Source organism: Acipenser ruthenus, chromosome 3, assembly GCF_902713425.1.
Source record: "Acipenser ruthenus chromosome 3, fAciRut3.2 maternal haplotype, whole genome shotgun sequence".
NCBI lineage: Eukaryota > Metazoa > Chordata > Actinopteri > Acipenseriformes > Acipenseridae > Acipenser > Acipenser ruthenus.
In genome coordinates this window covers 46,800,160-46,821,056 of record NC_081191.1, presented here as the reverse complement: position 1 = coordinate 46,821,056, position 20,897 = coordinate 46,800,160, and the positions used below count along the sequence as shown (strand labels likewise).

The 20,897-nt window shown below is 47.8% G+C and overlaps 2 protein-coding genes across 3 annotated transcripts in view; one reads left to right on the top strand and one right to left on the bottom strand.

Moving 5' to 3' along the window:
* Window positions 1-11,582, top strand: part of LOC117394173 (calpain-7-like) — a 71,231-nt gene extending 59,649 nt beyond the window's left edge. The window contains exon 21 of the mRNA XM_059013006.1: window positions 9,738-11,582. Coding sequence (XP_058868989.1) covers window positions 9,738-9,882 — 145 coding nt within the window. The 3' untranslated portion in view covers window positions 9,883-11,582. The remainder of the gene's footprint in view (window positions 1-9,737) is intronic.
* A 4,425-nt stretch (window positions 11,583-16,007) lies between these two features.
* The window catches only part of LOC117435720 (SH3 domain-binding protein 5-like), a 52,126-nt gene continuing 47,236 nt past the window's right edge, over window positions 16,008-20,897 (bottom strand). For both annotated transcript variants that reach the window (XM_059013005.1, XM_059013004.1), the window contains one exon: window positions 16,008-18,400. In XM_059013005.1, the coding sequence (XP_058868988.1) occupies window positions 18,216-18,400 (185 nt within the window). In that variant the 3' untranslated portion in view covers window positions 16,008-18,215. The remainder of the gene's footprint in view (window positions 18,401-20,897) is intronic.

Sequence of the window (20,897 nt, the reverse complement as noted above, 5' to 3'; positions counted from 1 at the left end):
GAAGATTTGACCACGGAGGAGATGTGGGCATCAAAGGAGAGGTTGCTGTCAAGAAGTACACCAAGGCTTCGTACTATGGGGGAAGGCAGCAGCAGACAGTTTCCGAGTTTCAGGGCAGCTATAGTTAGATTCTTAAGTTGAGTTTTAGATCCTACTAGAAGGAATTCAGATTTACTAGTGTTCAGCTGAAGAAAATTAGCAGACATCCAGGCCTCGATGTCTTAAATGCAAGCCGAGAGCCAGACCATGGCAGAGGGGCTTTCAAGGTCGAGTTTTAAATAGACCTGGTTGTCGTCAGCATAGGAATGAAACATGAGGCTGTGCTGGTGGATGAGGTAACCCAAGGGAAGCATGTAGATATTGAAGAGAAGGGGCCCAAGAACAGATCCTTGGGGGACACCACACCACAGCGCCACTGCGTCCAGCATAGAAAACAGACTGCATGTGTCCGGATAGGTAAGAGGACATCCAGGAGAGACAGGTTCCAAAGATTCCAGCATACTTCTGAAGGCAGTCAAGAAAAATGCCGTGATCTATGGTATCAAAAGCGGCTGTTAGGTCAAGGAGGACAATCACAGAGGGAGCACCAACATCAGCATTGAGCAGATCATTCACAATCCGGAGCAGAGCAGTTTCAGTACTGTGATGTGGCCGGAAACCAGACTGTAGAGATTCAAGCAGATTGTTATCCGTGAGATGTTTCATCAGCTGACTGGCTACAGCCCTTTCGAGAGTTTTTGAGAGAAAAGGGAGATTGGAGATGGGACGGAAATTAAATAAGATAGCTGGGTCGAGGGAGAGTTTTTTGAGTACTGGCGTAACTTGGGCAAGCTTAAGGGCAGCAGGAACCGAGCCAGAGTCCAGGGACAGGTTGAGAGTGTGCATAATGGAGGGAGCAAGATCAGAAGCACAGAGATGGACAAGGTTAGTCGGCCAGGGGTCCAGGGGGCATGTGGCAGTAGTTGATTTCAACAGTAAGCCGGAAACATCAGCAATGGAGAGAGGAGAGAAGGAGGAGAGGTCAGGAGGGGCAACCGGAGGAGCGTCAAGGTGGTCAAGTAGTAAACTGGGTTTGTGGTGGGAGAGCGTAGAATAGATGCTGTCGATTTTGTTCCAAAGAGGAGAAATCATGACAGGTAAGAGAGGAGGATGAATGGTCTTAAAGAGAACATTGGGTTTCCCGTGTCCCATAGTTATGATTTCAGAGAAGTATTTCACCCTGGCTGCAGCAAGTGCACGCCTGGAGCTCGCGAGAGGGTCGGTCCAGATCTCTCTGTAAACCGTAAGTCCAGGTGACCTCCACTTGCGCTCAAGCTTGCGGCAGACAGACGTAAGCAATCAAAGTTCAAGGGTGTACCATGGGCAGTTTCAATCTTTCTTGATGGTTCTGGTTGTAAGCGGGGCAACAGTGTCAATGATATGAGTAAGGGTGGCGTTGTAGAGGGTCACCGCATCATCAACTGAGGACGGGAGAGTACCAGTTAGAGGGGATGCAGAGACACATTCCGAGAGTTTTAGAGGATTCAGCAGATTCTTGGGATGGAAGGAGATAAAAGTATCAGTAGCGGAGGAAGGAGCAGGGAGATTAATATTAGCAGCGATTAAGAAATGGTTAGAGAGAGAGATATCTGAGACGGAGAGATTGGAGATATCAAGGCCCCTGGTGATGAGCAGATCCAGGGGTGTCCTCGGGTGTGAGTGGGGATGGTGACAGATTGAGAGAGTCCAAGACAGTCCAGAAGCGTGTTGAAGTCGGTCACTAGGGGGGAAGAAGGCAAGTCAACATGAATGTTGAAGTCACCTGGGAGTAGGATTTTGTCAGTAGAAGTGCAGACGAGGGAGAGGAATTCTGAAAACTCAGCAATAAAAGCAGAGTTGCTCTTAGGTGGACGGTAGATAACAACAAGGGTGAGGGACATGGGAGAGGGGACCTTGATGAAGAAAAGGCAGGCAAAGAAAGAACTGAGGATGCAAGCTCAGAATTTGCAATAACAGCAGTGCCCCTGCCTCGGCCAGTGAAGCAAGGTTGTCAAAGAGGGAATAGCCCTTTGGGGTGGCTAGATGCAGTGAGTGCATGTTGTTTACAGAGTGCCAGGTTTCAGCTAGACAGAGAAGATCAAGATTGGTATCGGTTATAAGTTCGCTGAGAAGCAGAGATTTGTTAGTCAGAGAGCGACAATTGAAAAAGGAGATTTTCAAGTTTGTAGCAGGCAGCATAGGGGGACAAGGAGTTAGTAAGGGTATGTGCAGCAGGTACTTACCAGTGTTTATTCTGGGAGTAGAGAACGAGTGAGCCCGCTTTGTCCAGGGTATCCAAACGTTAGGTGTCAAGGTAGGAATGAGGCCTCTAGTAGTCATTGGGAGGGATTTGGGAGAGGTCCTCGCTTGGACTGCCACAACTCAGACTGCCCTTGGATATGTGGCCCTTAGACGACTGGCGCTTAGAACGGCTGGCGTTCTAAGACACTGTTTGCCAATTTATACTACCCTGTAGGCCTGTAGCCGTATACTTAACATAATATTCTAATCAATCTCACGATTCAACACAGCCCAGCAAGGTTTACAAAACTTAAATTACAATTGTTAAAGGCGGATAGTTACCCTGCAACAAAGATTTAACTATCAAATACAATCCATGTACCTGGTTATATGTTGACGCCCAGAAGCAGCAGAGACACACAGCACGTGTAGCCTCAGTTGCAACCTTAACTAATCTCTGACTCCCTGTCAGATTTGGTAACTGTTCCACCTATTAATTTAAATGTATAGGTTTGTCTTTTAACACCCTGTGACGGGGTACTGCCCCGTCTTTATGATCATGGTTGGGACTGGCAGGGAGGGGGTTAAAATTCCTCCCTGCCAGAAAAACATGTGAGAATGTGGCTGATGGACTAATTAGCAATTATTGAATAATTGGGCTCCAGCCACAGGGGATAAAAGCCAGGGGAGAGGCCCTGGCTAGGAGAGAGTGGAAGGAGAGTTCTAGAAGCAAGAGTGTGTTTGTGTGTTTTCTGTTTTCTGTTCCAGTGAAGGCAACGCCCAGCCTGGAAACTTTATTTTGTAAGTTTTTGTTTTGTGTTTGTATTTTATGTTTAAAACCTTTTTGTTTGGCCCTTGTGCTGGTTTATTTTGTATTTTTGTTCATTAAAAACTTTATTTTTTGAACTTTATACTGTCTCTGAGTCTCAAACCTCGGTCCATCCTGTCACAGTTGGTGTCAGAAGCGGGAGAGCGCCACCTGGAGGCTCAGAGCTGTAATTTTTTTTTCTTTCTTGAATTTTGGGAGTTATTTTTTTTTTGATAAATGGGGAAGAAGAGCAGACAGCGGCAAAGGCAGGAGAAGCAGCAGCCGAAGAAATGTAGGCTGCTGCAACAACAGCCACCCCAGCTGGAGGACCCAGCCAGTCTTTTCCCCTGGTGCTCCTGGTGCGGGAAGGAGGATCATCAGTGGAGGTCCTGTCCAGATGGGCTACCAGCTGACTGGTGTGATTACTGTGAGGTGGATGGCCACAACTGGGCAGGATGCCCCCACAATCGGGACCAGGAGCAGCTGCAAACCCCGTCCTCGGCAGCCACCCCACCACTTCCTACATCACCGCCTTCACCACCATCCCAGGAAATATGGGACTGGTTGATGCACCCTGAGGCAGACCTCTCCCACGACCTCCCCATAGTTGTCAACACGCTGTGGCGTCGAGATGGGGGGAGGTGGGAAAAGTGGGAGGAACAGCATCACCCGGCGTCCTTCGCAGAGCTGGCCCTGATGGTCATTAATTACCTGGCGGTAGATATGGGAGACGCCCCAATCATTCCAATAAAGAAGGTGGAGCTGTCGTCCCGAGAGCCAGAGAGGGGTGAGCCATCGTCCCGAGAGCCAGAGAGGGGTGAGCCATCGTCCCGAGAGCCAGAGAGGGGTGAGCCATCGTCCCGAGAGCCAGAGAGGGGTGAGCCTTTGTCCCGAGAGCCAGAGAGGGGTGAGCCGCTGTCCCGAGAGCCAGAAGGGGAGGAGCCGCTGTCCCGAGAGCCAGAAGGGGAGGAGCCGCTGTCCCGAGAGCCAGAAGGGGAGGAGCCGCTGTCCCGAGAGCCAGAAGGGATGGAGCCGCTGTCCCGAGAGCCAGAAGGGATGGAGCCGTCGTCCCGAGAGCCAGAGAGGGGTGAGCCGCCGTCCCGAGAGCCAGAAGGGGAGGAGCTGCCGTCCCAAGAGCCAGAAGGGGAGGAGCTGCCGTCCCGAGAGCCAGAAGGGGAGGAGCTGCCGTCCCGAGAGCCAGAAGGGGAGGAGCTGCCGTCCCGAGAGCCAGAAGGGGAGGAGCTGCCGTCCCGAGAGCCAGAGAGGGGAGGAGCTGCCGTCCCGAGAGCCAGAGAGGGGTGGAGCCGTCGTCCCGAGAGCCAGAAGGGGAGGAGCTGCCGTCCCGAGAGCCAGAATGGGGGCCGCTGCCGTCGCCCAGAGAGGGGGAGCCGCTGCCTTCGCCCAGAGAGGGGGAGCCCGAATGTCCACAGCCCGAGAGGGAGGAGCCCGAATGTCCACAGCCCGAGAGGGAGGAGCCCGAACGTCCACAGCCCGAGAGGGAGGAGCCCGAACGTCCACAGCCCGAGAGGGAGGAGCCCGAACGTCCACAGCCCGAGGGGGAGGAGCCCGAGCGGGAGGAGTCGGTGCGTCCACGGCCCGAGAGGGAGGAGTCGGTGCGTCCACGGCCCGAGAGGGAGGAGTCGGTGCGTCCACGGCCCGAGCGGGAGGAGTCGGTGCGTCCACGGCCCGAGAAGGGGAAGCCCACAGGCCTAGGGCTGAAGGGACCTGTAGAGGGAGACGAGCCGCCGTTCCCGCCTCCGCCAGCAGAGGGAGACGAGCTGCTGTTCCCGCCTCCGCCAGCAGAGGGAGACGAGCTGCTGTTCCCGCCTCCGCCAGCAGAGGGAGACGAGCTGCCGTTCCCGCCTCCGCCAGCAGAGGGAGACGAGTTGCCGTTCCCGCCTCCGCCACCAGAGGGAGCCGGGCCGCCGTTCCCGCCTCCGCCACCAGAGGGAGCCGGGCCGCCGTTCCCGCCTCCGCCACCAGAGGGAGCCGGGCCGCCGTTCCCGCCTCCGCCACCAGAGGGAGCCGGGCCGCCGATCCCGCCTCCGCCACCAGAGGGAGCCGGGCCGCCGTTCCCGCCTCCGCCACCAGAGGGAGCCGGGCCGCCGTTCCCGTCTCCGCCTCCCGAGGGTCCGCTGCTGCTGCCGTCGCCTCCCGAGGGTCCGCTGCTGCTGCCGTCGCCTCCCGAGGGTCCGCTGCTGCTGCCGTCGCCTCCCGAGGGTCCGCTGCTGCTGCCGTCGCCTCCCGAGGGTCCGCTGCTGCTGCCGTCGCCTCCCGAGGGTCCGCTGCTGCTGCCGTCGCCTGGGGTTGCCAGGGATCCTGCATCGCCTGGGGTCGCTACACTATGGCCGGAGCCCCACGGAGGGGTTGCTGGCCATGAAGAGGGGGAGGGAGGTCAGGAGACCAGCTCCCCCAGCTGCACTTTCGCGGCAAGATGGTGTGTGGCCGGAGCCCCGGAAGAGGGAGCTGCTGGCCACGAAGAATTGGGTGGTGCCGGACGTCCCACCATGGCCACCCCCATGGACACTGTGCTTCCCCCTCTTCTGGGACTGTGACTGAGGGGGGAGGTGGCCATTTAGGCCATGTTGTGCTTGGCACAAGGGGGGGGGATATGTGACGGGGTACTGCCCCGTCTTTATGATCATGGTTGGGACTGGCAGGGAGGGGGTTAAAATTCCTCCCTGCCAGAAAAACATGTGAGATTGTGGCTGATGGACTAATTAGCAATTATTGAATAATTGGGCTCCAGCCACAGGGGATAAAAGCCAGGGGAGAGGCCCTGGCTAGGAGAGAGTGGAAGGAGAGTTCTAGAAGCAAGAGTGTGTTTGTGTGTTTTCTGTTTTCTGTTCCAGTGAAGGCAACGCCCAGCCTGGAAACTTTATTTTGTAAGTTTTTGTTTTGTGTTTGTATTTTATGTTTAAAACCTTTTTGTTTGGCCCTTGTGCTGGTTTATTTTGTATTTTTGTTCATTAAAAACTTTATTTTTTGAACTTTATACTGTCTCTGAGTCTCAAACCTCGGTCCATCCTGTCACAGTTGGTGTCAGAAGCGGGAGAGCGCCACCTGGAGGCTCAGAGCTGTAATTTTTTTTTCTTTCTTGAATTTTGGGAGTTATTTTTTTTTTGATAAATGGGGAAGAAGAGCAGACAGCGGCAAAGGCAGGAGAAGCAGCAGCCGAAGAAATGTAGGCTGCTGCAACAACAGCCACCCCAGCTGGAGGACCCAGCCAGTCTTTTCCCCTGGTGCTCCTGGTGCGGGAAGGAGGATCATCAGTGGAGGTCCTGTCCAGATGGGCTACCAGCTGACTGGTGTGATTACTGTGAGGTGGATGGCCACAACTGGGCAGGATGCCCCCACAATCGGGACCAGGAGCAGCTGCAAACCCCGTCCTCGGCAGCCACCCCACCACTTCCTACATCACCGCCTTCACCACCATCCCAGGAAATATGGGACTGGTTGATGCACCCTGAGGCAGACCTCTCCCACGACCTCCCCATAGTTGTCAACACGCTGTGGCGTCGAGATGGGGGGAGGTGGGAAAAGTGGGAGGAACAGCATCACCCGGCGTCCTTCGCAGAGCTGGCCCTGATGGTCATTAATTACCTGGCGGTAGATATGGGAGACGCCCCAATCATTCCAATAAAGAAGGTGGAGCTGTCGTCCCGAGAGCCAGAGAGGGGTGAGCCATCGTCCCGAGAGCCAGAGAGGGGTGAGCCATCGTCCCGAGAGCCAGAGAGGGGTGAGCCATCGTCCCGAGAGCCAGAGAGGGGTGAGCCTTTGTCCCGAGAGCCAGAAGGGGAGGAGCCGCTGTCCCGAGAGCCAGAAGGGGAGGAGCCGCTGTCCCGAGAGCCAGAAGGGGAGGAGCCGCTGTCCCGAGAGCCAGAAGGGATGGAGCCGCTGTCCCGAGAGCCAGAAGGGATGGAGCCGTCGTCCCGAGAGCCAGAGAGGGGTGAGCCGCCGTCCCGAGAGCCAGAAGGGGAGGAGCTGCCGTCCCAAGAGCCAGAAGGGGAGGAGCTGCCGTCCCGAGAGCCAGAAGGGGAGGAGCTGCCGTCCCGAGAGCCAGAAGGGGAGGAGCTGCCGTCCCGAGAGCCAGAAGGGGAGGAGCTGCCGTCCCAAGAGCCAGAGAGGGGTGAGCCGTCGTCCCGAGAGCCAGAAGGGGAGGAGCTGCCGTCCCGAGAGCCAGAATGGGGGCCGCTGCCGTCGCCCAGAGAGGGGGAGCCGCTGCCTTCGCCCAGAGAGGGGGAGCCCGAATGTCCACAGCCCGAGAGGGAGGAGCCCGAATGTCCACAGCCCGAGAGGGAGGAGCCCGAACGTCCACAGCCCGAGAGGGAGGAGCCCGAACGTCCACAGCCCGAGAGGGAGGAGCCCGAACGTCCACAGCCCGAGGGGAGGAGCCCGAGCGGGAGGAGTCGGTGCGTCCACGGCCCGAGAGGGAGGAGTCGGTGCGTCCACGGCCCGAGAGGGAGGAGTCGGTGCGTCCACGGCCCGAGCGGGAGGAGTCGGTGCGTCCACGGCCCGAGAAGGGGAAGCCCACAGGCCTAGGGCTGAAGGGACCTGTAGAGGGAGACGAGCTTGCTGTTCCCGCCTCCGCCAGCAGAGGGAGACGAGCTGCTGTTCCCGCCTCCGCCAGCAGAGGGAGACGAGCTGCTGTTCCCGCCTCCGCCAGCAGAGGGAGACGAGTTGCCGTTCCCGCCTCCGCCAGCAGAGGGAGACGAGCTGCTGTTCCCGCCTCCGCCAGCAGAGGGAGACGAGCTGCTGTTCCCGCCTCCGCCAGCAGAGGGAGACGAGCTGCTGTTTCCGCCTCCGCCACTAGAGGGAGAGGGGCCGCCGTTCCCGCCTCCGCCAGCAGAGGGAGACGAGCCGCCGTTCCCGCCTCCGCCAGCAGAGGGAGACGAGCCGCCGTTCCCGCCTCCGCCAGCAGAGGGAGACGAGCCGCCGTTCCCGCCTCCGCCAGCAGAGGGAGACGAGTTGCCGTTCTCGTCTCCGCCAGCAGAGGGAGCCGGGCCGCAGTTCCCGTCTCCGCCAGCAGAGGGAGCCGGGCCGCCGTTCCCGCCTCCGCCACCAGAGGGAGCCGGGCCGCCGTTCCCGCCTCCGCCACCAGAGGGAGCCGGGCCGCCGTTCCCGCCTCCGCCACCAGAGGGAGCCGGGCCGCCGTTCCCGCCTCCGCCACCAGAGGGAGCCGGGCCGCCGATCCCGCCTCCGCCACCAGAGGGAGCCGGGCCGCCGTTCCCGCCTCCGCCACCAGAGGGAGCCGGGCCGCCGTTCCCGTCTCCGCCTCCCGAGGGTCCGCTGCTGCTGCCGTCGCCTCCCGAGGGTCCGCTGCTGCTGCCGTCGCCTCCCGAGGGTCCGCTGCTGCTGCCGTCGCCTCCCGAGGGTCCGCTGCTGCTGCCGTCGCCTCCCGAGGGTCCGCTGCTGCTGCCGTCGCCTGGGGTTGCCAGGGATCCTGCATCGCCTGGGGTCGCTACACTATGGCCGGAGCCCCACGGAGGGGTTGCTGGCCATGAAGAGGGGGAGGGAGGTCAGGAGACCAGCTCCCCCAGCTGCACTTTCGCGGCAAGATGGTGTGTGGCCGGAGCCCCGGAAGAGGGAGCTGCTGGCCACGAAGAATTGGGTGGTGCCGGACGTCCCACCATGGCCACCCCCATGGACACTGTGCTTCCCCCTCTTCTGGGACTGTGACTGAGGGGGGAGGTGGCCATTTAGGCCATGTTGTGCTTGGCACAAGGGGGGGGGGATATGTGACGGGGTACTGCCCCGTCTTTATGATCATGGTTGGGACTGGCAGGGAGGGGGTTAAAATTCCTCCCTGCCAGAAAAACATGTGAGATTGTGGCTGATGGACTAATTAGCAATTATTGAATAATTGGGCTCCAGCCACAGGGGATAAAAGCCAGGGGAGAGGCCCTGGCTAGGAGAGAGTGGAAGGAGAGTTCTAGAAGCAAGAGTGTGTTTGTGTGTTTTCTGTTTTCTGTTCCAGTGAAGGCAACGCCCAGCCTGGAAACTTTATTTTGTAAGTTTTTGTTTTGTGTTTGTATTTTATGTTTAAAACCTTTTTGTTTGGCCCTTGTGCTGGTTTATTTTGTATTTTTGTTCATTAAAAACTTTATTTTTTGAACTTTATACTGTCTCTGAGTCTCAAACCTCGGTCCATCCTGTCACACACCCATTAACAGGAAAGTTCCTGACTCGCATAGAAAGCTAAGTCATGAGAAGTTCTCCTTTTAACCTTTAACCAGACGTACCTCTTCTGGTAAATAAATGACCAAGCACTCCTTGAACAAAACTCACAAGATAATACGAAAGACTGAATTAATATGCTTTGGAGTTGGAGTAAACTGCCCATAACTTTTTCTTAAACTTGTACCTACCGTACAAGAAATGTTTTATATTGGTTAGACAATAAAAATAGGAAATACTTGCCACAACACTGCCAATTGAGTGTGGACTCAATGCTTATATATTCAAACCTGAATTAAAGACAACCTGTATAGAAGGACCATGACTGTCTTGTAAGTTATTGTAGGGAGATTTGACTGTATGTGTAGGAACCACAATATTTCAGGTGGTAGAAGTGTGGGTTTTATTTGCTTTTTAAATATGTTTAAATATTGTCATTGGCATCCTTGTACTTTACCTGGTTGACCCCTAATTGCCTTCCTCTTACTTTCAGGTGTGGATTTTGCTACATGGAGGTTGATTTTGTACCTGCTGGTGTTTACAACATCATTCCCACCACCTTTCTCCCCAATCAGGAGGGTCCCTTCTTCCTGGACTTTAACAGCACAACACCACTCCAGGTTTCCCAGCTCCAGTGATGTGGGGTGCATCAATGGTTGAAGGGCTTTTATTAGTTAGCAGTAAAGAGAATGCAGGTGTTTTTAGAAAACAATTAAAAACTTAAACAGTCTCAGGAATATTACAGCAGTGTTTATTTCTGACATGCTTGCTTTGTGTAAGCCTCTGCAGCCAAAGGAAGATACCTCTCTATCTTTTTTTTAGATTTTCAGGACTCTGATGTGTGAAAGCCATTAAGTTAAACTGGGATTGGCTGCTAGAGGTTTTACAGTTCTCCACAGTTAGGTTCTGGGAAAACAAATATTTATGCAGTAAAATATACATGTATCATCGTTGCTTACAAATACAGTTAGATTCTGACCATGTTAGTGGTGTAGCTAGGAATGGAAATTTGGGTAGGCCCCAACTTCTTCCGGCCAGTCAACGACCAAAGATCTGATGTCGCAGCAAATCATGTAGAATTTTAAACATAAACCCCTGAAATATATTAAATACCACCCAGTACATCCATTTAACATGTTTTAAGTAGACAAATAGATTCTGCATAAATCTGCAGTAATTGAACTTTAACACTAGAAGCCCTTGTGGCAGTCATTTTGGTGGTTTTTGGTTTTAAAATGTAATTTTCTCCAGTCGTGTAACACATATGGGGCTGTGCGTTCGTGTACCTTTCTGTCCGTATGTATTAAATATTCTCACAAAGCATGAAACGCGGGAGTGCAGAAATAAAGGAGATATATTACATTATACCTAAAAGCCCCGGGAGCAGTCACATTGACGGCCACACAGAAACAATTGTATTTTCATTATACAGAACGATATTCTACTTTATTATTTTTATTTACCAGTCCGCAATGTGTTTAGCTGTAATTAGATTTGTCTCCACTCTCTGCCTGAGTGAATGACTGACAGTCTTATTGTTTTTCAATCAGCCTTTTGAAAGGCTGGCGCCTGCTTGCCAGCTGTGCTGCTTTGGTCAATCAATTAGCATCGGGACTAGTGAAAATAAATACCAGAGACCGTGGAGTTTTACAACGCAACAAAATATGAAATTGATGTTTGGATCAGATGGCACGGAAGTATTCTGTGAAAGCTGGCTCCCGACGGTGGTCTGTTCAGGTATTTTACAATGTATTGGACCTAGCAGCTATCAACTCCTGAGTACTTTACAAAGAATGCACGGAGCAAAATTTACCAAGGAGAATATATTTCACAGTTAGCACAGGAACTTCGCAAGAAGCATTTGGAGCCGAGAGAAACTGCCAAGCGTGTACCCACAGCTGAAGCTGGCAACCTCGCTGAGAGCTAAAAGAGACGCCAATGCCAGGTTGGCAAGTGCAATAAAAATAAAACTTCAAACAGCTGTGCGATGTGTAGAAAGGCGGCTTGGAGAAGCACATTATCTGTGTTGATTGTGAACAGCCTTAGACTCAAGGTAAAGGAATATCATTTTGTCGAAAAAAAAGAAGAAAAAGAAATTAGACTTTTTTTATAACTTGTGCTGTGTGCTTCTGTAAAACATTTTCTTCTAAGTTTATTTATCTACGTTGTTCAGTTGCTTTTGCGCATCTGATAATAAACCGATTGCTGTTGAAAAGTTAAAAATGTATTGCTATCGTTTCAGTTTTATAAATATGTATGTTGTAAACCGATGTCTGTTCAGATGTTTATTTACTTACATTTTCGTGTTTTGATTTGTAAAATAAATGTTCATATGTACTGTATGTCTATATATATATATATATATATATATATATATATATATATATATATATATATATATAATATGCTTCGGTTTTTCAGATGTTTATGTAACGTACTCAATAAAAAAAAAATTAAAAAGAAACTGTTACATCCAACTGTTTCTCTGTTATACTATTTACAGTGTTTTGAAATGGAGCCATCAGAAAGACGGCTGCGGGGCTTCTAGGTATGAGTATATCTCTAGTGTTAAAAAGCCAAGTAAGCAGCATCACCAAGCCAGCAAGAACAAAGTCATTTTAAATTTTAACCAATTAGTAAATTGAATGAAAGTCAGTAAATTACGTACATTGCCTAGGTAGTGTCCTCTTGTCTCCACACCACCTGTTTGCAGGAGAAAGCGTCTGGACGTACTGTTAAATCTGGCAATTGCAGTCATAATCCAGAGAATTGCACAGGTCCTTTTCAAAAGACAGGAGCATATTCAGGCATCAGCATTGACACTTGCACAGTTGTTTTAATCCTGTTCAACTCTTAAAGGTGCTTGCATAATAGGAAAGATATCCACGTGGCAATCATCTAAAACTTCTATTGGTGTTGGATCATCAGTTGATTTGTGCGTCGTTTGTAGAAGAAACACTGAAACAGATTAAGGTGGTGAAAGTTACAATGCACATAAATCGCTTGCCAAAATTGACGGTTCAAAATCACACATACTTTATTTCCAGACAACAGATGCTCCATCAAAACTGAAGCCGACGCACAATTCAGGATCCAGTTGAAGAATTTCCAAACTTGAAGAATTTTCTCAAAAATTCCATTCTTTGTCACATCACCTGTATCAACAAATCCCACCGCTCTTTCTTTAACTACTATGTTGTGCATGTATCTAACCATTTTGAAACATCTTTGCATTCATAGCCAAGAATTGCATAATATGTGTTGGGAGTTTGGTGTAATTCTTGTTTAATCTTGTGCAGAAGTAATGAGGGTGCAGCTTCTAGAAAGTCATTCTGTATATCTGGGCTCAGCATTGTAGTATTTTTAGGAAGCTTTTTAAGTCGACTTTAAATTCCTTCATCATATTTTCTGATAGTTTGAAAAGCTCAAGAAAGTTCCGTTTTGCACAGAACAAGCACGACTTTAATATGCTCCTGATTTTAATCTACTAAGCAGATGTTAACTGCATCCTTGTTCAACGGGTTCATAATATTTCCACAGCCTAATAACTGACACTGTTCATGGTTGTCATATTTAGAGAGTGCAATTGGATGTGCTTTGCTCGACTCCTGTTTTGAGCAGGTCTGATGCGTATGCTTCCAATCACTAAAACCACTCTGATGAATGTGTCATCCGAGCAAGTCACCAAAATGCAAACACATTTAGCAAAACTCAGGTGGGGGAGAGGTTTTTCGCTGTCGATGTTCATAGATATTAAATAAATCACAAAGCCAGCTGGAGTTTCCTTACCTTTTAGAAGCAGTGGTAGTTGCAGCTGGACTGGTCCCACATTTATTTTTATACATTGTCATTTGCATTGCTGAAGAAGATATGTCAGTTGGTTTTGTGGATTCTGTTTGTTGTCTATGTTGACTGCAGCACACCTGTTAGATAGTATGTGTGCTTAAACTATTCACATTTAAAATAAAGTTGGAATATAGATATGGTCGGGACTTCAAACACATTTGCGTCATGTGCCTTGCAACCTGTCAGTCAAACTCTGCTTGCATATAGTTCATTGTTGGAGAGGAAGATCCCATCCAAACATTGCGTCACAATAACTTTCTTTGATTGGCCAAAATCTGCTACATATTTTAAAAACAGCCTTTGTCTGATAACTGAGGTCCCGCCTGTGGCTACGCCCCTAGACTATGTACAGGAAGAGTCTTTTGTAACTGCTTCTTCAGTGTAGGAATCAGTCATTTAAGCTAGTCCTGTAAACAAAGTCTAATGAGTCTTAAAGATCATCTATTGGGGGGAATAAAATTGACAGACACCTGTTTGTTATCCCCAGTGACTGATCTATCTATTGATTCTCCCCAAGTCCTTCACTTAGTTGACAGAATCTAATCAGAGTCATGAGATACCAAAGCAGGAAAAACATATGCAGGGATGTACAAAGATTTAATTCTACTGAATGCCATAAATACATTTTCTTTTTTAAATCAGTCCAAATAAAAGCCTGTGCAGTCAGGGATCTTTGCAAAATCCTTGCCTCCTTCATCTGTAGCCTTTTATGCCTGAAATGTAAGGTTACAGGTTGACTGGTTAAGATGTACATGACCCAGACAGAATTGGCCTGCTTTCAAGTACAAGCTGAAAGGTTGATTAAATATGTATGTCCAAGGTGATAGAATGTCAATGGCACTTTTGTGGTGTACAGTTTTCGAAAAGGGGTGCATGTCTGTTGAAATGATGGTGTGATGGAGTCACTGAGTTCCCACTATTACTGTTTTTGACTGGTTTGTATTTAACTTGTGTTAAGTTGTCCGAATGACCTGAGCATTTTAGGATTTAAAATGATAGGAAAACACAGTGTAACATTTACAACAAGCTTAATACATACACAGTTACTTACATGAGACCTAATTGCGATAAAACATGCTAGAACCTACTTGGGCATTACTTCCAGTCTGGCTGGAGTAAGGAAGGAAATAACTTTTTTTTTTCCAGTTTTTTTCCCACTCCATAGTTAATATATGGTGTTTGGTGTGTGTAATTTACCCGCAATGTTACATCAATACACTTGTGCTATATTCCTTAAATAATAAATGGAGCCTTATGCTGGGAGTGGAAGGGGGTACAGTCCTGCTGTGTTCAGTTACACAGAAAGTACAATAAGTACATAAAAAAAAGAAAATGTCACTTCAGCAAAATGTTTGTAACCCAATTCCACTTTGAATTTTTTTTCAGCTTACAGCCTTTTGACTGAGGTGGCGAGGTAGTGTATATGAATATGAAGTAATACAAAATCGAAAATATTATTTAGAGTAAATGTTTTCAAAACTATGGTTGTGAATATAAACGTCTGCAGACGGGCTCCCGAGTGGCGCATCTGGTAAAAGCGCTCTGCATGGAGTGCAGGATGCGCCCTATAGCCTAGAGGTCGCCGGTTCGAGTCCAGGCTATTTTATTGCCAACCATAGTCAGGAGCTCCCAGGGGGCAGCGCACAATTGGCCGAGCGCTGCCTGCGGGAGGGGGAGGGGGTGGGGGTGGGGGTGGGGGTGGGGGTGGGGGTGGGGGGGCTTTGGTCGAACAGGGTGTCCTCGGCTCACCACGCACCAGCGACCCATGTAGACTGGCAGGGCGCCTGTAAGCTGCCCAGAGTTGCGTTGTCCTCCAACGCTGTAGCTCTGAGGTGGCTGTGTGAAAAAAAGCGGTCGGCTGACAGGACACGCTTCGGAGCACAGCGTGTGTTCGTCTTCGCCGTTCCCGAGTCAGCGCAGGGGTGGTAGCGGTGAGCTGAGCCTAATAATAATTGGATATGCCAAATTGGGAGAAAATAATAAAATAATTGCCGATTACTACATTTAAATAATTTCATTAATTAATTAATGGATGAATGAATGAATGCATACATACATACATGTCTACAGACAGCAATTGAGTTGCCCAAACTTATTGGTTATCAAATATCCATGTCTAGCTTATTAATAACATCATCTTGATTTGGACTGGAGTTGTTGTTTGTTTATTTGAGTTGTTTATAATACTAGTGAATCTCTGCGTCAAAATGAATGTCCCAATTCAGCCCCTAGCTTGATGGCAGGATTTTCATTAAAATTGTTGAAAGATCAGATAAAAACACAATCATCTTTTTCCTGTGAAATACAAAAGTTTTGCATGGAGAAGAAAAAACAGGATGAGTGTTCTGCAGTGAAGAGCTGTTTATTATACTCTGGAAATGGATGAACAAGCTGCGGTGTGATAACTAAGTAGAACAATTACCCCAATGGAAATTTATAATCTCGAAAACAAATTATTTTAGAAAAAATCTTTTGTAGCAAAAGTTCTGCTTTGTGGATGAGGGAAAAAAGTTACAAGAATTAGATATGTATAACCTAATTCTAGAAAAGTAAAGATTGTAGGTGAACATTCTTATAGAGTATAAAAGGGTTAGGCATAGGATGATTGCTGTCATTACCAGTAAGTCAATATGGGGAAAAAGTAAAGAGCTATCTGAAGACCTTAGGCAGAAAATTATTTATTGTCATAAAGCTGGAGAAGGATACAAGAAGATTTCCAAGCATATAAGTATCCCCATTTCAGCTATTCAAGTACAAGACTCGTGGTACTGTCACATGATAATCAAAGTGAATTGGCTGCAAGTGGGACTGGGGTTTCCATTTCAACCATAGGTCGAGTATTGCATTGTGAATGTCTCAACGGTCGCAGGCTAAGGAAAAAAACACTTATGAAAATGTAACAAGGACAATCGCTTAAAGTTTGTAAAATGTCATTTGAATGATGGATATGAGTTCTGGTCAAAGGTTTGTGGAGTGATGAAACAAATATTGAGTTATTTGGTCATACCGATAGTCGTTATGTTTGGAGGTGGTCTGGTGAGGCGTACAAGGAAAAAAACACCATACCTACTGTCAAGCAAGGAGGTGGTAATATCCTTCTATGGGGCTGTTTTTCCTCTAATGGCACACGAAATTTAGTTCCAATACATGGTAAAATGGATTCCATAGCATACCAAAAGATATTGGCCAATCACCTAAAACTGGATGTTCCAACACAATAACGATTCAAAGCACACATCAAAATCTACTTCAGAATGGTTAAAGAAGAATAAAATCAAGGTTCTGGAATGGCCTAGTCAAAGTCCTGATCTAAATCCGATTGAGGATCTTTGGTATGAGTTGAAGAAGGCTGTGCACAAAAGAAGTCCTCGGAATTTGAATGAACTGGAACAATTTTGCGAAGAATGGTAAAAAATCATTAAGGAATTGTGCCAAAAGCTCATTGTTGCTAAAGGTGCCTCAACAAGCTATTAATTTCATTTTCCTTGTCAGGGTATGAATACTTTTGAATTAGCATTTTTGGATAATTGTAGACATCTTTTTTTTGTAACTTTTCTCCCTCATCCACAAAACCAAAACTTTTGCTACAAAAGATTTTTTCCTATAATTATTTGTTTTAGAGAAATCGCTAGAAATTATAAATTTCTATTGGGGTATGTAAACTTTTAACTACAACTGTGTGTATATACGTATGTGTGTGTGTGTATATATATATATATATATATATATATATATATATATATAAAATTTTCAAAGAGAGACAACCTTCCATACTGCTATGACAATATGAACAATAGAAGTAACACAATGGAAATATAGCTTTACAGTATATACATTACAATACAATAATACATACACAGATCAACTAAAAAATAAAAGAAAAAAACAAGCAAAGCATGCAAAAGTTTTGCAAATAATTCAGTCCTTAGTGGTAGCCAAAAAAGGTAAATCTGTCTGCTGGGTCACTGCACATCATTGCATTCAAAAGTTACCAATGATGTAAGCAAATGCTGTCTACCATCACTTTTTTTGTATTTTCCATTCATTCTCAAGGTTTTACTAGGTACTGTTGAACACAGCTCAGTCCCCTGGGAGATTTGGCACGCTAGCAGCAGGCTCCTTAAATTGGAAAAGGCAGAGGAATCCCTGTTCTGAAGTGACAAAATGTTGCAAATCAAGTGGAGCTCTCATGTATGGAATGGGTCACAAAGAGATTTATAAACTAGTCAATAAACGGACTGGCCTCCCATAGCACAATATCTACCTTCCAGGCACTTTTCCTTGTTGGTTTCCTACTTATTGGTTAATATCTCTTGGTCTGGCAACAAAGAAAAATGGAATTGGCTGATCTTTCAGTTGAAACTGTGTTTCAGTGTTTTCCTTTCTTTTCAGACATTTAAGATAAATAACAAACAGTCTCATTTGGTGTGCATTTCTGGTGGTGCTTGGACAAAATTTTGAAAACATAAGAGAGACATTGGCCCACTATAGCATAAGATAATGCATCTAGTACATCAGCAAAACAGGCCCATGTTTTTCACTGAACGCCTTGGCCATGTGAGTCTTCAGCTCCAATGCTGGGTATGCTGTGTACATCTGGGCACCACGAAGACGAAAGGCTTCTATTCACAATACCAATTCAGTGTACCACTATGTGGTTAAAAAGTACTTGATTCAGTCATGCTGTCTGTGAAGGATGTGTCGTGATCAGTAGTTCTCTACTGTAGGTGGCAATACATAGCAACACAACAGAGGACTTGCTTTCTCTAGAGCTCGCTGTAAATGTCAGTGCAGGTCATCAGAAGGACAAACAAACAGGCTGGAGTAGGAGACAGAGCTGATAAGGCTTAATATTATCATTATATAAGAGAATACCATGTTGCAAAAAAGTGTTTTATCTGGATCCTACGCAAGTCCTACTTACAATGTATGTAAGCAATACGGTAGTAAAACCGACAAATGACCTTGCTAGCTTAAGTGTGTGTGTGTGTGTGTGAGAAAGAAAACCTTTTAGTGCAGTTCTTAATAACCAGAAAGCTTAAAGATGAGAGATCATCAAGAATAAAGATTGTTAGCACAATGTTCCTTGGCACATTTGGGGCTTTGTGAAGTGGAGAATTCCAGGTCAGATTCCGTTCACTAATACCGCAGAGGCAGAGGGGTGCTGGGCCAGGCTGAAGTGATCCCTTTTCTGGTTGTCCGTCTTGGTGCGTTTCAGAGCGAGACGGCTCATTCGGCTCATCAAGCTGCTGGTTTTCTTGTTATTAAGCACGTTCTGAAGCTCATCTTCAGCACCCTCTGCTCGGTCCCCTAAACAAGAGTCATAGGTTTACTCTCAGCACTTATTCTCATTCTGTACGTGTAGCAACAAATACTAACAAGACATTGGATCGTTCCACATCAAATAGCCCCACCTCATCACCTCAGATTCTTTTGATATCACATTTGAATCTACCAGGATGTGTTTTAGGAAGAATAACAAAATACTGTAGTAGCAGTTTTATGTGTGCAGCAAGTATCAAGAAGATATCTTAAATACTAAAGAGCAGGGGCCTGTTTAACAAAGCACTTCTAAGCATTTAGCAGGATTCTAACGCTGCTGCTAAAAATCTAATGGTTTCCAGAGAATCTCACAAAGCACTGTTAAATGTTCTGTTAAATGTTAAGTGGCTACCTTTACCTTAAACAGGAGAGATGACGAATCTGAATAAATACATATTACATTGACCGCTGACAGCAAACCTTTAATCACGGGACAGAATAAATCCGCTTGATAAATATAGCGAACATGAATTCAAACATTACAGACTGACTCAAAATTGAATGCTAGAATTGAGCAATATTTTGAGACCAGATCTTGAATCCTATTTCAGGGAACCAGTGTTATGATAATAACCTAATATTCCCTTTAAAGTAGGGAATATTAACCATTCCAAATGGGTGAGTATACCCAAGCTATCGCAAGGACATGGTAGTATATCACTAAGCTACAAAGCTAAGCCAAAATCACCTTGTGCTTGTAATCAGTATCCAGCAAAGATGGAAGACATATGATGAAAACTCACCTAATGTTCTCGTTCTGAAACCAGGGTTATGCGGATCTATGACATTCAGTCGGTAGAACCTAGTAAAAAGTATGGGGGGGGAGCCCACACGGCTGCATTGCATATGTCCTGGACAGATTCACCCTGGAACAAAGCCTAGAGTACTGCCCAGAGTGAGAGGACGTTCTTTTGTGCCCACACGGTAGAGACTGGGTGGCCACAAACCATCCTTGGTGGTTGGTGCAGGACACCACAGATGTGTTGTCCGTACGAACAAGCAGTTGTCCCCCCCCATCTATTTCAAACCTCCCTACTAGTGATGCTGCCCAGAGCCATGCCTAAGCGTGCATGGGCCGGCTGTCTCCACCAAGAGAGTGCCTGTAGACAGTGCGTCTGCAGCAGGTTGCGATTCAACACGGGCTGACAAGCCGTGTGGTTGAACCAAGCCTGCAGGGGGCGCATATGCAGGAGACCCAGTGGAGGATGCTGCTGCCATCAGGCCCATAAGCCTCTGGAAAGCCACTACTGGCAGTGCCCTGCCGAGCTGAAACAGCTGTAGGCAGGAGGTTATTCTCTTCACTCTCATCTGACAGGGTGGCCAACGTGAGCCCCGAGTCAAGGCGCACCCCGAGAAACGTAACTATCTGGGTGGGCATTAACTGGCTCTTTGCCTAATTCACCTTCAGGCCCAACCGAAGTAGGTGGTTGGTGACGAGCTCTGTGTGTTCGTGTGCTTGTGCTGGAGACTCGATGCAAATGAGGCAATCGTCAAGGTAGTAGAGGACCCTGATGCCTCTGAGTCTCAGTGGGGCCAGTATAGCCACCATGCAGTTTGCAAGTACGCATGGAGCTAGAGAGAGGCTGAATGGCGGAACACAAAACTGGTATACTGTTCCCTGAAAGGCAAACCTCAGGTACTTCCTGTGCGCTGATTTTATGGGGATGTGAAAATAGGCGACCTTTAGGTCCACCATGGTGAACCAGTCATCTGGCCTAATGGACTGAACAGTCGTTGTGAAGTCAGTATCTTGAACAATCTCCAACCCAGTTACAGGTGAACCTGCCTGAGATCGAGGATCGGTCTGAGGCCACCATCCCGTTTTGGCACCAGAATATACTTGGAATAGAACCCCCCATTTTTGTTGGAGGGGTCTACTAAGCAAATGGCCAGCTTTTGCACAATAGCTGCTACCTCCTGAGCCTTGTGAGGCACCTGAGCGGTGGCTTGTAGGTCCGTGACAGTAGTTAATGTCACTGCCCGAAAGAAAGGAGGGCCATGTTGGAATTGAAGAGAATAACCAGTTTGAACAGTAGTGAGCACCCAGGGGTCTGTGGTGCACTGGCTCCAGTATTCTAGGTCAGTGGTTCTCAACCTTTTTTTAGGGAAGGCACACCCAGGCACTTGAAATTATTCTGAGGCACACCACATTATATAATCTGGCACTTGAAATTATTCTGAGGCACACCACATTACATAATCTTAAAACAGTAGTTTAATCACAGATAGTATTGCTTTTTATATACTAATTGTACATAGGCAATCAGTGCACTATGGGCACTGCATTCCCAACGGGCAAATCATTACTGACAAAAATAATAAAAAATACCATTATAAACTTATTGGTGCAATTGCAACGGACCACCTGAATCAGACTGGTGATTGAGGTTTAAACTGGATTTAAACCTCAGGTTTAAACTTCAGATTGTCTGTTGCAATTGCACCATCATTTTTCAGGATAAACAATGTATCCATGTTTTTGACT